At 40.8% G+C, this 16532-nt stretch overlaps 1 protein-coding gene across 1 annotated transcript in view; it reads right to left on the bottom strand.

The window, feature by feature from the left end:
• Window positions 1-16532, bottom strand: part of LOC124614042 (integrin alpha-PS5-like) — a 586089-nt gene that overhangs the window by 530185 nt on the left and 39372 nt on the right. The window contains exon 2 of the mRNA XM_047142872.1: window positions 1623-1741. Within this exon, the coding sequence (XP_046998828.1) occupies window positions 1623-1741 (119 nt within the window). The remainder of the gene's footprint in view (window positions 1-1622; window positions 1742-16532) is intronic.

Raw genomic sequence — 16532 nt, 5'->3', positions numbered from 1 at the left:
ACACAGCACACATACATATGCTACTGATCCTAGTATTAATAATTTAAGAATCAAACTATAAAAGCACACAGAAAAGTTAAATATGTAACTTGTTACTCTCCTGATATATCACAGTGGTGAGTGGAGGAGCTGGCATGTCAGTCTGGGCACAGGTATTTGGGCTTAGGAATGGCCACTTATCACTAAGCACATCAGAAGTTGTCTGTGAAATTCTGGTGTACCACATGAGGTCATGACCATCAGAAGATTATTCTACACTGTGTGCAGCACCATATCTGAAGTACGGGCAGTCCACATTCCATACCATTCCATTGTCAGTCATGCCACTCAGCAGTTTAACCTGTACCTTTGAAACCACTGCCCCTTCTGTCATCTCTGAACAAAGCCTTGGTAGCATGAGCACTCCCACCGGCTTTGATGTTCATTATAGGAGACCATCAACAGCTGGCAATACTATCTTTGGTTGCACCTGTCACAAGCCTCTGGCAGGAGCACAGAAGCCTCTCGCAGGGCTCTCTTCATTTTGTCCTCCCTTATCAGAAGTCTACATTACATCCCAGCCATTTCCATCCCTAAGGGTTGTTTAAAGTGGAAAGGGATTTGGTATCCTCCACCAGACAGTGTTACTGAGTACACAACTATTCATTTGCTGCCAAGGATGCTTGTCACAAGTGCCACTCTCATCACATCTTATTGGCAACAGCTATGGCCATAATATATGAATAAAGGAGCCCAATCCTTAATTTATAGCTAGTGCTTTGTTAAATCTGAAAGTTATTGGTACCTTCTCAATATGCTAGTTATTCTGTAGCTGCTATGGACTTATATTCTCTTGGAGTGCACTTCAGTTATTTACTCTGAATTTGGTGTTTTACAATGTCCAATAGTTCTTTAGCCTTTTACAACTATGCCGCTCTAGATTTAATATTGTTTGTATCTTTATAAGCAGCCCTTGAACTTTTACAGTGCTATTGTGATGAACTAATGTCAGTGCAAGAACAGCAATTGTGGTAAAATTATTGTCTTTATACAGATCAGTCTTAAACTGTCAGTGCCTCACACAACAGCCATGTCCTCTCCCTTCATACAAATTAATAGCTTTGATTTGATGCTGGATATTACTAACTACCTATACAAAAAAGTGCTTTCTAGTTGTTGAAATTGTCTTTTTTGTCTTTCTGTAGTGTAGCTCATATTTAATATTATTTGCTCTTTTTTTTTTTTTTTTTTTTTTTTTTTTTGGGGGGGGGGGGGGGGCGGGGGGGGGAGAGAGTCTGTGCAATTGTGATTTGTCAAATATTATTGTGAAATATTATTCAATGGCAAATCCTCCTCCTACTACTACTACTATTACTGATGTGAGTAGCTATGTCCCCCACTCTACATGAATTCCACTGAAGCATGAAAAAATTTAGCCAAGTTATATGGAATTACCTATACATTTTCTAATACATTTGTTCATAATGAAAAATGTCTTTTCATGCTGTCAATTTGTTAGTGCATAATTTGCAGTTTTTTTCAGAATTAACAAATTTCTTAGTGTAGTCCATCATTCATTCTAACTTATGTTAATTTTAGCATTCACCATACACATCTCAAAATTTACGATGACAGAATCTTACCAACACTATCAAGAAGCACTGTTGTACAACTTCCAGCAATGGCACACCGAACAGTTGCTCCAGGTTCAGTCACATTGACATAGTGACTAAAATTGGCACGAGGAGCACCAATAAGAATCCTACAGACAAAATATAATGGTTACAATAACAAAAGCTGGTACTCTATTTGTAATCAATAATACATGTTGTAAGAGCATCAGGAAACATGCCCAAAAACAATTTTCACATTTAAATACATGGCAAGCTAAAACTTAAAAATTCTAATTTAAATCAAGACAATTAGAGTACACAAATTTGAGTTAATAATTTTGTATGTCAAGTACAAAGTGAATAATCATAGTTCAAAAATATAAACCATCAATATTGACACCACAAAAAATCAGTACCACATGGGATTTACACAGAACTTTTAACTACAAATGGTTTTGATTATAAATGGAAATCAAACAATGGAAAGTCCAGGATGGGATAACTGAAATATGAAAAGAATGGAATGCTACTCACCACATAGAGGAGGTACTGAGATGCAGACAGGCAGAATGAAAAGAATACTACAAGTATACAAGCTTTTGGATAAAGTCTTTCCTCAGAAGTAGAACTATCACACATTCACACACAACTTCCACACACATGGCTATTGTCTCAAGCCACTAAGGCCTGACTGACTCCATCTCACATGGATGGATGGTGGAGCTGAGGGTGAGGCATGGAATGGTGAGGGAGAGGGATAGCAAGGTAGAGGTTGGGGAAGATGCTAGTGATGCCTGTAGCAGCATACAGAGATGTGATGGGTTTGGGATAGGGCTGATGTTGCAAGTGGGGAGTTGTGGAGTGGAGCAGGGGGTGGAGGCAGAAAGTAAATGGAGAGACAAAAATTTGAGTAGAGGGAAGGACTTGCAGGTGCATTGGCAGGACAGTGGATGTCTGTGAACTGTAGTGAGAGCAGGGAGTGGGATAAGCAAGTGGCAGATAGGGACTAATGAAGGTTGAGACCCGGAAAGTTATGGGAACAAAGGATACATTTTAAGGACAATTGCCCCCTGCAAAATTCAGAAAAGCTGGTGTTGGTGGGACGAATCCAGATGGCACAGGCTGTGAAGCTGTAATTAAAATGTTGAGAGTCATGTTTAGCAACTTGGTGGTTAGCTGTCTCTTGGCCACAATTTGGTGGTGGATGTTCACACAGACAGACAGCTCGTTAGCACGAGGGTTGAGTGAAAAGTAATGCCTCCACCTTCATAACTCTTCAACAGTTGGCAGCATTGGTACGTGTCAAGTACAGGCTTGTTCCGTAACCTCTTCTCTACAGCTCCAGTTGGCGGGAAGCCTTAGCATTGAACAGTTGTGTTGTTACAGTGTAAAGCATGGGACCCTGCGCAGACATTCAGTCAATGCAATTTAAGCAATGTGCAGTCATTGAATTCTTGACATCAGAAGGTGTCATGACAAAGGAGATTCATCAGAGAATGGAATCAGTTTATGGTGGCTGTGTTGATGTGAGTACTGTGCATCATTGGGCGAGTAAGTTTAAAGATGTTGAGGTGGGAATATCTGACCTGCATGACAAACAAAGAGTTGGACAGCATATCACAGCAACCACTGAGTTTCAGAAGAAAAATGTTGACAGATTGATTCAGAATGATCGTCGTATCACTCAGAGTGGAATTGCAAGCACAATCAGAATTTCACAAGAATATGTGGGTCATATTATTGCTTTGCTTGGCTATCAGAAGATCTGTGCATGATGGGTACCCCGGATGCTGATTCCTGAAATGAAAGTGCACAGGTTTGAAATCTGCCAGGAACTCCCTTTGCATTATGAGAATGAAGGTGACACCTTTCTCCATTCAACTGTGACAGGAGACAAAATGTGGGTACAACATTGTGACCCAGAGACAAAACGTCAGTCTATGGAATACTGACACAAAGACTTGCTCCAGAAAAAGAAATTCAAGATGCAGCCCTCAGCTGGAAAAATCATGGACACAGTGTTCTGGGATGCAGATGGTGTTATCCATGTTGATTTCCTTGATCATGGAACAACAACAAATTCAAAGCATTACATCACAACACTGCGAACTCTAAAACAAGAGCTAACAAGGGTCTGCAAGGAAAAGGGAAATGTTTTCCTACAGCATGACAATGCCAAACCACACACTTCATGTGCCACCATAGCAGAACTTCAGAGACTGAATCTCACCACCATAAGGCATCCTCCATAAAGTCCAGATTTAGCACCGTCTGACTTCCATCTGCTCCCGATAATGAAAGACAATCTGCAGGGACATCATTATGCTTCTGATAAAGAGGTTGAGAGAACTGTGAGGCTATGGTTGTGGAAACAGAGTGTCAACTTCTTCCATGACGGCTTCAGAAAACTTGTTCATCGTTGGCAGAAACGTATCCAATTGGCTGGTGATTATGTGGAAAAGGAATATTGGTAATTGAAAATCACATTATTATTATTTCTGTATTTGATTTATTAAAATATTCCCATCCAAACCCAATTAATGAAGGTGGAGGCATTACTTTTCATTCGACCCTCATAGTCATTCTCATACAGAATGTGTGTGGTTGCAATGAAGCTTATAAATCAAAAGGCAGTTTCACAGGTGGCCTTCCCTTATATGGGGTTGGAGATGCCAGTGGCAGGACTGGAGTAGGCAGTAATGGGAGGATGCATTGGACAGGTCTTACATCCGGATCTATTGCAGACACATGAGGTAAGGACTTCAGAGCAGGAATGGAGTAGGGACTGAAAAGGATATCGTGTTAGGTTGGATGGGTGATGAAATACCACTGTGGGAGGAGTGGGGAGGATAATAGATTGGATATTTCTCATTTCAGGGCAAAATGAGAGATAGTCAATACTCTACTGGAGAATGTAATTCAGTTACGCCAGTAGTTGGCAGTACTGAGTCATGAGAGCAGTACTCCTTTGTGGCAAGACTGTGGGCATATGGTAGCTGACTGATGAGAAAAGGCAGGGTTCAATATGGGACATGGGATACAGGAATTTTTTGATTGCAGAGCAGGAGAATTTTATGGATGGAGAGGAGGTAGTGCAAGGAGATTTGGGCCTAACTGATATAAATTTGGAGGTCTAGGTTAGTGAGGGCTATGGAATGACAGAATTAGAAACAATAGGGGTTGATTCCATGTGAAACTGATCCTCAGACTATTTTTAAATTTTATTTTAATTAAATTTATGTGTCCTGAAACTGTTAGCAAAGTTGCAAAATTATTTGAGGAAGTACAGTTAAATGAAATTGACACATTTGCGGATTCAAATGGAGGACATTTTTTATATTACAGGCTATTTAAATTTAAGTTGCAGCCATAGTAGTTGTTTCAATTGTTAAGTTTCAAGTCCAGAATGTTATCTTTCAGGTGAACTTCAGGGTTTAAAGAAAGGTAAGGTATTAAGTATGCAGCTATTCATTTAGTGTCCCACCCATGACAACAAATATAAAAAAAAAAAAAAAAACTTTACTCCATAACTCAGTAACTACAGAAATTCTGTTGATTTTAGCTTAAGAGTGAGAAAACCCACGAAACACATCTAGTGACCCATAAAGCAGTGCTTAACATATAAATGACCATGTTTAAATGTTAAAGTAATTTATGTCTCTGCTGTCACAGGTTTTTGCATTGTTGTTGGATTGTAAACCATTTAACACTTCTTGTCATTTTTAAATTATGTTCATTGTTATAATAATTGCCTTGATATCTTAACTATTATTGGCTTATTATTTGTTCAGGAAATGGGAAAAACAATGTCAACAAAGAAAAAAAGAAAAAATTATGGTGCTTTAGAAGTACCCGGAACATTCAGAAGAATGCACCACTTGTCAGAAGTGTTGGTAGCTTCATGAAGAATCAGCATCTACTGGCACTGTCATTCCAAAACAGTTGACCTTCCAGTTATTAGCAATTTATATCAGTTAGGCCCAAACAGACAGAGAGAAAGGAAAAAGACCTAGTGAAAGTGTTTTGAAATTGCTATCAATCATATACTGAAGAGCCATAGAAACTGGTACACCTGCCTAATAGTGTATAGGGCCTCTGCAAGCATGCAGAAGTGAAGCAACATGACATGCCATGGACTTGACTAATGTCTGAAGTAGTGCTGGAGGGAACTGACACCATGAATCCTACAGGACTGACCATAAATCTGTAAGAGTATGACAGAGTGGAGATCTCTTCTGAACAGCACATTGCATTCTTGTCTGGGGAATCTGGTGGCAAGCCAAAGTGTTTAAACTGATAAGAGTGTCCCTGGTGCCACTCTGTAGCAATTCTGGATGTGTGTGGTATCACATTGTCCAGCTGGAATTCCCCAAGCCAATCGGAATGCACAATGTACGTGAATGGATGCAAGTGATCAGACAGAATGCTTACATACATGTCACCTATCAGAGTTGTATCTAAACATATCATGGGTCCCATATCACTCCAACTACACATGCTCCACACCATATCAGGGTCCATGGATTCATGAAGTTGTCTCCATACCCATGCACACCTATCCGCTCAATACAATTTGGAACACAGTTCTTCTGAACAGGTAACATGTTTCCAGTCATCAACATTCCAATGTTGGTGTTGAAAGACCCAGGTGAGGCATAAAGCTTTGTGTTGTGCAGTTATCAAAGGTACATGAGTGGGCCTACATCTCTGAAACCCCATATTGATGATGTTTCATTGAATGGTTCATACGTATCACTTGTTGATGGCCCAGAATTGAAATCTGCAGCAATGTGTGGAAGGGTTGCACTCCTGTTACATAGAATGATTCTCTTCCATCATTGTAGGTCCAGTTCTTGTAGGATCTTTTTCTGGCCACAGCAACATCAGAGATTTGATGTTTTACCAGATTCCTGATATTCATGGTACATTTGTGAAATGGTCATATGGGCAAAACCCCACTTCAACACTACCTCAGAGATGCTGTGTCCCACTGCTCATGCAATGACTATAACACCATGTTCAGGATCACTTAAATCTTGACAGCCTGCCAGTGTAGCATCAGTAACCAATCTAACAACTGCACCAGACACTTGTCTTATAGAAGCTTTGCCAACCACAGCACCATATTCTGACTGTTAACGTATCTCTATATTTGAATACACACGATTATATCAGTTTCATTGGTGCTTCAGTGCAGAGTAACAGTTGTGCATCTTTGTAACATTTCAACCTATCCTCCTCAGGCTAGACTGACAGCTACAATATAACAGCAGAAGTATGTGTGTGTGTGTGTGTGTGTGTGTGTGTGTGTGTTGTGTGTGTGTGTGCACGTGAGTGCGTGGGGGGGTTTAAGAGTTTGAGAGTTAGAGAGAGAGAGAGAGAGAGAGAGAGAGAGAGAGAGAGAGAGAGAGAGAAACAGACAGACAGACAGACAGAGAGAATGAAAGAGAGAGAAAGTCAATTCTGAAAGATTTGTTATGAGAAAATTCTTAAGCCCAACAGCCAAACACTAATCACTACTTCCAGCCAACTTTCATCTTCTAATCACATGAAAAATATGAATTGTGCCCTTCTTTCACCATCATTATCTATATTCTATGAATAAATGATTATCCATGAACGTATAAAACATTTTTCTTGAAGTCATGATATAAGTGGCCACTATGTAAAGCAACTGAATAAACTCTTCTTAGTTTTCAAACTGTATTATTTCAAATATCCTAGAAAAATGTTTATTATCCACTCAATACATGAATAAAATCTCTATACAGGGTACACATAAAGTCTGAGAACAATTTCAGTTGTTTAGTGCACAAGAACCAAACATTGAACAGATGGATGTTTAGAACTAAGTACGGTAAGAAGCCACCAACAAGGAAGGCCATTTACCATTAGCACAACAAATTCGTTACAACAGGTTGCTTGTGCCCAGCAAAGAGAAGCAGATGTCCCAGTGTGAGTGAAGTGAATGTGGAGCACATATGAGAGACTTTCATAAGGAGTCCAAAGAAATAGGTGTTTCGTGCATCCCTTGAACTCAAAATGGTTCCAATAACAGTGTGGAAAGTCCTGCAACAGAAGCTGTCTATGGAACCATTCAAATTGGAGCTAGTGCAGAAGCTCAATGATGATGACAAAGACAAACATTTTGAGTTTTGTTCATAGTTGTGACAATTGAATGAGGATGGCTATGGCATTGTTGATATCTTAATTTTTAGTGACAAAGCCACTTTTCACACTAATGGGAAAGTGAACAGGCATAATTGTTGAATCTGGGGTACAAAGCATCCACACAAATGCAATGAATTTGAACGTGATTCCCCAAAGGTAAATATTTTCTGTGCCTTGTCACATCAAAAACTGTATGGGCCATTCCTTTTTGCTGTGAGCACTGTCACTGGATATTCCTACTTGGATATGTTGCAGCAATGGCTGATGTCTCAAATGCAATTGGACTCTCCGTTCATCTTTCAGCAGGATGGGCTCTACCCCATTTTCATCATGAAATTTGTGGGTATCTGAACACAGAACTCCCACATTGATGGATTGGCCATGCTACAGAAGGGGACAATTGTTTCATGAAATGGTCTCCCCCATCACCAGTTCTCACTCCATGTGGCTTTTTTCTGTGGGGACACATTAAAGATCTGTTGTATGTACTGCCTCTACCAAGTGACGTAGCAGAGCCCTGGGAGAGAATATTGGAATCCACTGCCACAGTTGACGATACCATGCTGGGACAGGTATGGCAAGAATATGTTTACTGTATTGACATCTGCTGGGCCACTCATGGTTCGTATATCGAATGTTTGTAAAAAAACTTTCAGAATTTCTCTTACAAATGCAATATGTATGACATCTGTACAATGTTTAGTTCTTGTATTCCTGGACTTTATGTACACCCTGTACTACAGGTGCCAGGGGGAGTGAGAAAAAGTGTGGGAGGGAAAGGGGGGGGGGGGCAGAGGCAGCAAGGGCCCCTCTTGCTTGTATTCCTGGACTTTATGTACACCCTGTACTACAGGTGCCAGGGGGAGTGAGAAAAAGTGTGGGAGGGAAAGGGGGGAGGGGGCAGAGGCAACAAGTGCCCCTCTTGCAGATGCCAATGTTTACAACAAATTGCTGAATCATCTTCATGAGAATAACCTTTTAACAACAGCTCTGTTTGGCTTCCATAAAGGCCTCTCCTCTGAAAAGGCAACATAGAATCTTCTTCCTAGACAGTAAAGTTGAACTGGACAATAAAAAACACCATGATGGCATTTACTGATGGTGCATGTTTTATTCAGATGGTTAGATGAAAACAGTAATACAGGGTGAACAAACAGTGGCTGTATTCAAAGTAACTGTTTTGCTCCTGACAAACATACATAAATTAATCTAGAAGTAATTACCATAATTATCAGTACAAGTAGATTATCACTAGGCAGAAATTGCTGTTAGTATACTGTACAGATGTAGGCAGAAATATTTTCTTCTGTCTGCTATAGCCGGCCAGTGTGGCTGAGCCGAGCGGTTCTAGGCCCTTCAGTCTGCAGCCACGCGACCGCTATGGTAGCAGGTTCAAATCCTGCCTCAAGCATGGATGTGTGTGATGTCCTTAGGTTGGTTAGGTTTAAGTAGCTCTAAGTTCTAGGGGACTGATTACCTCAGATGTTAAGTCCCATAGTGCTCTGAGCCATCTGTCTGCTACAGAATACCTTGACTTGTCCAAGTTTCCTGAAGGCTCTCCTTGAAAAAGGGGCTTATGGAACTTGTGTGTTAATGACTGAGTATGCAGTATTCTCAGGATGGTTTCCTGTAGATAACATTGGTCCTCATATATGCTACTGACTCTATTATGAAGCCAGTCTATTTAGTTAAAATTATAGAGCAGCCAGAGGCCACACACATCTTTTTTTTATTTTTACATGTTTCACTCAACCAATGTGATCATCTTCAAAAACTACGTAACTAAGGGCTACACGTTATGGTTATCAGGTTGTGTATTTTATGTATGGCACTGTACAAAGCCCAATATCTGTAACGTGTGACTCCCAGCTATATGTAATTTCTGAAGATGCTCACACTGGCCGAGTGAAACATGTAAAAATAAAGAAAAAGTTACATGTAACTTGTAGTTGTTGTACAATTTTAATTACTAACATTCACTGTTACCCCACAGACAGTTGTTTGCACTCACTAAAATGGGATATTTAGATTTACAAATTTCAGTTTGAAACACAGCACTTATGAAACAATGTGCATTAATCTTTCAACAAATTATGATAAATTATACTTGAATTTCAGTGGAGACTACACTCTGAAGCAGAATGGCGAAAAAGGATAAATTATGATGAAGAACTCTTTTACTGCACAAGAATAATTTTAATGGCATGATTTTCAGTTTGTAGTCAACCACCTGGTTATCAATTATGTTTCCCAAAATTACTGCAGGCCATAACATTCAATGTGAGCTGTAAAGGAAAGGAGGAAAAGGTTATCATACACCAAGAAAGTTTATATTGCATTACATTACATTGCTTTAGTTTTATTCCATCTAGCCCAAGGAGTGCCATACAGTTGTAACATCACATACTGTCCCCACAGATGTGAGTGTACAGTGGTACATAACCATTTCATGTGACTAGGGTTTGTTATTACAGTTACTCTTTCACATGAGTGATATAGAGAATTTCATGCCTCTCTTAACAGTTAATTGTTCAGCCTTCCACACTTGCAAGCTATCCTGCATAGATGTGTTTTATGTGGAAATAAATGTTCAGTTCTAACAGATACCACATATTTGGCGAACCCAGCAATAACACAACCGCATCGGCATCAGTGTTCCGCACCGCATCATAACATGAATGTTCCTTACTTCTGTGTCAGCCACGCTGCACTCATTCTTACACAAAAATGGACAATCTGCCTGTCACCACAGAGCCAGCTACAAGCAGCACAGTTAACAGGGTCACAATTAAACCCCACTGTTCTGGCAAGATACCCTGGTGTTGTGGTTACTGCAGCTTGAAAGCCAGTTCATCCTTGCACAGATATCAGCAGAGGAAACAAAGTATAGCTATATAGTCACAGCACTAACAGAAGACTTAGCTGCTAAGGTACAAGATATCCTTGCTGCACCACCAAACGCCAAATGGTATGCATCAATTAAGAACGCACTAGTGATGCGCCTATCCCAATCAGAAGCAAAGTGACTAGACAAGCTTTTATGGACTGAGGAGTTTGGTGATCGAACCCCATGACAACATTTACACCATTTGCACACACTGGCAAGGAATGCAGTCAGCAATGATGTGCTGTGCAATATTTGGTTGTCACGATTACCCTCTGACATTCAAAAAGTCCTGAAAGTGTGAGTGGGGAATTTAAATGCTCTAGTGCAAACAGCGGACAGGATCATCTAGATGTATCCCACAGCAAACATGTCAACACTGACACCACTGCAAGAGAACATGTCTGCAGTGACACTAGCAGCATTCCAGTTGTAATTAACAGACCTTACCATGCAAGTAACAGCATTACAAACAACACAAACACATCATCAACCGTGCCTCCAGTTGTCAAGAAGTCGTAGCCCCTCACCATTGGCACAAAATTTGTGTTGGTACCACAAGAAATTCTACAATGAAGTGCAGAAGTGTACACCACCATGCAAGTGGAAACATGAGGTGGAAAACATAACAGCAACAACTACTCATACCGGTAACGCATGTTGACTTTTTGTCACAGACCACAACATGGTAGTACAATACCTACTGGACACAGGGGCAGAACTTTCCGTGTACCTGGTAACTCGTGTACCATGCCGGAGCTGCAATGATTCTTGTCTGTCTATATCTACATCTACATCATACTCTGGAAGCTATCTAATGGTGTGTGGTGGAGGGTACTTTCGGTACCACTATCTGATCCCTCCAACCCTGTTCCAATCACGAATAGAGCATGGGAAGAATGATTGTCAGTAAGCCTCTGTATTGGCTGTAATTACTCGAATTTTCTCCTCATGGTCAATACACGAGATGTATGTGGGGGGAAGTAATATGTTGTTTGACTCCTCCTGAAAAATGCTGTCCCAAATTTTCAATAGTAAATCTCTCCATGATGCACAACGTCTCTCTTGTAATGTCTGCAAGTGGAGTTTGTTCAGCATCTCCATAACACTCTCTCATCAGCTAAATGGTCCTGTGATGAAATGCACTGCTCTTTTTTGGATCTGCTCTATCTCCTCTACCATCCCTACCTGATAGGGATCCCAGATAGATGAACAATACTCAAGAATTGGGCCAACAAGTGCCTTACAAGCCACTGCCTTCATGGATGAGTTACATTTCCTTAAGATTCTTCCGATGAATCTGAGTCTTGTGTCTGCTTTTCTCACTATCTGTTTTATATGGTCATTCCACATAAGGTCGCTCTGGATAGTGATACCTAGATATTTTACAGCAGACGCTGTCTCCAGCTGTTTGTCATCAATAGTATAGGTGTACAGTAGTGGATTTCTTTTCCTGTGTATGCACAATATGTTACATTTATTTACATTCAGTGTCAACTGCCAGAGTCTGCACCATTCATCAATTCTCTGCAGGTCATTCTTCAAATTCTTGTCTGTTTGCCACTAACAGCTCTAAGCTTAAAACATACTGTCAGGCCACATTGTTGCTTAACCTTGGACTATGCCATACATTTGAGTGGCACTTCACAATAGCAGATATATTGGAGCCTGTCATAGAAGTTAATTTTTTATCCTTTTATGATCTGATACCTGTCCTCTGATGCAAGCAGCTCATTGATTCCACTACAAACCTGCGTACTCCAGGGAAGGTGTGTTGCATCACTTCAATGATGGTACGTACAGTAGCAGTAGATACACCATGTGAATGATTACTAAAAGACTTTCCCAAAATCATGCAGCAGTCACCTACTCTCCTGCCAGTTAAATGCACAACAGTACATCACGTTTTGACCATGCCAGGCCCACCATCTCAAGCTAGGCCTAGATGTCTGATGCCAGAGAAGTTGCAAGGGGTGAAGCAGGAATTCCACAGCACGCTGTCAATGGTCATTTGCAGAGTTTCAGGTAGCAGTTGCGAAGCCCCAATCCATGTGGTACCAAAGAAGAAGAATGGATGGTGTCCATGTGGTGATTATGACAGCTCAAAGTGAGGACCATCCTGGATCAGTACCCAGTGCCATGAAGAGAAGACTTCTCTTCCAGTGTTCATGGTAGGACTATATTTTCAACTACTGATCTAGTCTGGACATATTATCAGATCCGCATTGCCATAGAGGATATCTCAAAGACAGAGGTGGCAACACCTTTCAGTCTATTCAAGTTCACTAGGATGCCTTTTGGTCTGTGCAACGCAGCACAGAGGTTTCAACATTGCACAGATGAGATCACTAGGGACTTAAGATTTCTGTTACGTTTACATGGATGATATTTTGGTGATGTCAACATTTGCATCATATATCTCAGATATTTAATTGTTTATGCACACAAGGCTTAGTAATTAATCCTTCAAAGTGTAGTTTTGGAGTGAGGGAAATGGAATTTTTGGGTTACATGGAAATGCACATTGTATTCAACCACTGCAAGACAAAGTGGAATCCATAAACAAGTATCCTCACCCCATTACAATCAGAGAGCTACACCGGTTTTTAGAGGACATAAATTTTTACCAAGGATTTATATACAATTAAGTGTCAATAATGGCGCCCCTGAATGAATTTCTTAAGAGCACTTCAAAGCCAAACAACAAATTGCATTGGACAAACAAAGCATGTTATGCTTTTCAAGCCATAAAAACAGCAATTGCAGAGGCTGCACAATTAGCACACCCCGTGGCACAGGCTCCACTAGCAGTTATGGTTGGTGTCTTGCCTACAGCTGTTGGTGCTGTACTGCAGCAACAGGTTGAACATTGTTGGCAGCCCATAGCATTCTTCAGTCAGATGTTGTCACCTTCACAGCAACATTGGGCAACCTATGACCATGAACTGTATGCAGCTTAAGCTGCAGTCAAGAAATTCAGGCATTTACTAGAGAGCCGACAGTTCACTGTTTATACAGATCACAAGCCGCTAATGCACACCTCTGCTTGTAATACGAGAGAAAGCATTGCTGAGGCAACTACACCATATAGATCACATTATCCCATTCACCACCTGCATTGTTTACATACAAGGGAAACTGAACATACCAGCAGATGCCCTATCTCATGTAAAGGCTGTGAACATGACAGCAGACACATGTCTTCTGGTAAACCTTCCGGGATGTAAGGTCATGGTCCATGTAACTCTTCAGCTCCTAACGTTTCGTCCAGAGCTACGCTGGACATCTTCAGAGGGGGGGTTTCTCCTCCGGTGAGTCTTGCCGACTGACGGGTCGGACGTCTGAGAGCGACTTATATATCATAGAAAGTGGGCATGACCATAGTTACACGTGATATGCAGAGATAATCTTTGTCAAAGATAAAACTTAACTATCGATCGTAATCTCGTCACGGATAAAACTGTCTAGTAATTCTGTAGTACTACTGTCCAAATATCACTAAGTTTCATGGTCTCTTCTTTCCGATTAAAATTATCCCTATGTTTATATATTTCAATTGCTTCTCTACAAAGCCGTGGGTAATAGTTCGTCGCATGCTCACACGTTGAAGCTGTAATGTCTACTATTGATTCTGATGCCCTTGCACAGGCCCAGCAACATGATAATTAGTTACAACATTTGTTAAAACAACCAGGACGACTGAAGTTACAACATATCACAATGCCTGAAGCAAATGTAGAACAGTATTGTGACCTATCAGGAGTGAAAACATGTCCATTTGTGCCGCAACTCTTTTGAGCATAAGCAACTGCATCAGTACACAATCAGGCACATCCAGTAGTTCAAGCCACTATTAGATTGGTCAAACAAAGTTTTGCCTGGCCTGGAAAGCATGCTGACTGCAAAAGATTTGTCAACAATGGATTGCATGTCAGAGGAACAAGATTACACAGCATGTCAGAGTACCATTAGGCAGATTTCTGCCATCTAATCAGTGTTTTGAACATGTGCACGTCAATATCTTAAGGCCCCTTCACAGTCTCAGAAGGCTATAATTATTGTCTTACAGTTGTGGATCAATATACCAAATGGCCTGAAACATCCCCCATGAAGGATATCACAGCCAAAGCCATGACGCAGACATTTTTTTGCAGTTAGATTGCCCGATTCGGCGTATCATTGCAGATTACCACAGACCAGGGATAATAATTCGAAGCCAACCTTTTCACAGCATTAGCTACTTTATTAGGCATGAAGTGTATACGCATAACAGCCTATCATCCTGCATCAAATGGTATAACTGAACACCTGAACCAACTGAAAACAGCTCTTCAATGTTACTGTTACACAATGCAGAATCAAATGGAGGCACTACCTGTTGTACTCCTCGGAATACGGGTGTCATTCAGAAGTGATCTAAAAGCTAGGACAGCAGAGCTAATGTACAAGCAAATGCTACATCTGCCAGGAGAATTCTTGCACAGCACGACAGATGAAACAGTCCATGTATCAGACTTTGCTGCTAGATTACAAGAGCACACATGTCAGCTTAGACCAACAGCACCCAGAAATCAGCTGGGAGACACTCGTTTGTGTTCACAGATCTTGAGAACTCAATGGACCACAGCTGCTGATTAGCAGAGGTGGCCACACACTCCAGATGAGAGTAAATGGTATGCCTACCACTGTTGCGCTAGACTAACTCAAGCCCTCATTTTTCAATGCATTGGACACAGCAAGGACTGCAGGAGGTGATTGAGAAGATACAAATGTAACACCAGAAAATGTCCCAGTACCCCACAGCCACCACGAGACACTATGGATGCCAGGCACCTCAGAGAAGAAAACATCACCGAAGACTGGCTGGAACCACTGGCTCCAGTGGCACAATGCCAGGTTTCAAGAAAGCAGCTGCCGGCCGGTGTGGCCATGCAGTTAAAGGCGCTTCAGTCTGGAGCCGCGTGACTGCTACGGTCGCAGGTTCGAATCCTGCCTCAGGCATGGATGTGTGTGGTGTCCTTAGGTTAGTTAGGTTTAATTAGTTCTAAGTTCTAGGCAACTGATGACCTCAGAAGTTAAGTCGCATAGTGCTCAGAGCTATTTGAACCATTTTTGAAGAAAGCAGTGGTAACATGTGCAGGGCAACATGTGAAATTTAATCTCCTGTATGATTAACACTAGGAGGGCAGTCATGCAGCATCGCATTCTGTCCCTGCAAACACGAGTGTACAGTGGTGTATAAACATTCCATGTGACTAGTGTTTGTCATTATAGTTACTCTTTGATGTGAGTGATATAGATGATTTCATGCCTCTCTTAACAGTTAATTGTTCAGCCTTCCACACTAGCAAGTTATCCTGTATAGATGTGTTTTATGTGGAAATAAATGTTCAGTTCTACCAGATACCACACAGTCAAAAGATATAACAATATGATAAGTTATTGTGTTATAGTGAAGAGCAATAAAGCCAAGACACTACATCATACTGTAAACGCAAGAGAACCACAGCACAAAACACATGGCTGGTTTTCAAATTCCATGATTAACCGCATCAACCATGTGAGCACTTTAAATGCATTAAGTTTGGTAGATATTTGTGTTCTGGTCAATCTCAATGAATCTAATTATCTAACACACTGGATCCACTGCTAAATGAAAATGTGATTACAAAGGTGCTCATGAGCCATACGGGAGTCCATATCTATATTCATACTCTGTAAAATGCTTTGAAGTACATGATCAAAGGAACTTATCATTGTACCAGTTATTAGAGCTTCTTCTCAATCCATTTGCTTATGGGTCACAGGAAAAATTGTATTAACACCAACTGCAGTTATAAAATGATTTAGAGCACTACCTAGTGCCAGTTTTTATTGATTGATGA

Source organism: Schistocerca americana, chromosome 4 (assembly GCF_021461395.2).
Source record: "Schistocerca americana isolate TAMUIC-IGC-003095 chromosome 4, iqSchAmer2.1, whole genome shotgun sequence".
NCBI lineage: Eukaryota > Metazoa > Arthropoda > Insecta > Orthoptera > Acrididae > Schistocerca > Schistocerca americana.
The sequence above is the reverse complement of the archived record's forward strand: the minus strand, read 5'-3'. Positions and strand labels throughout refer to the sequence as shown.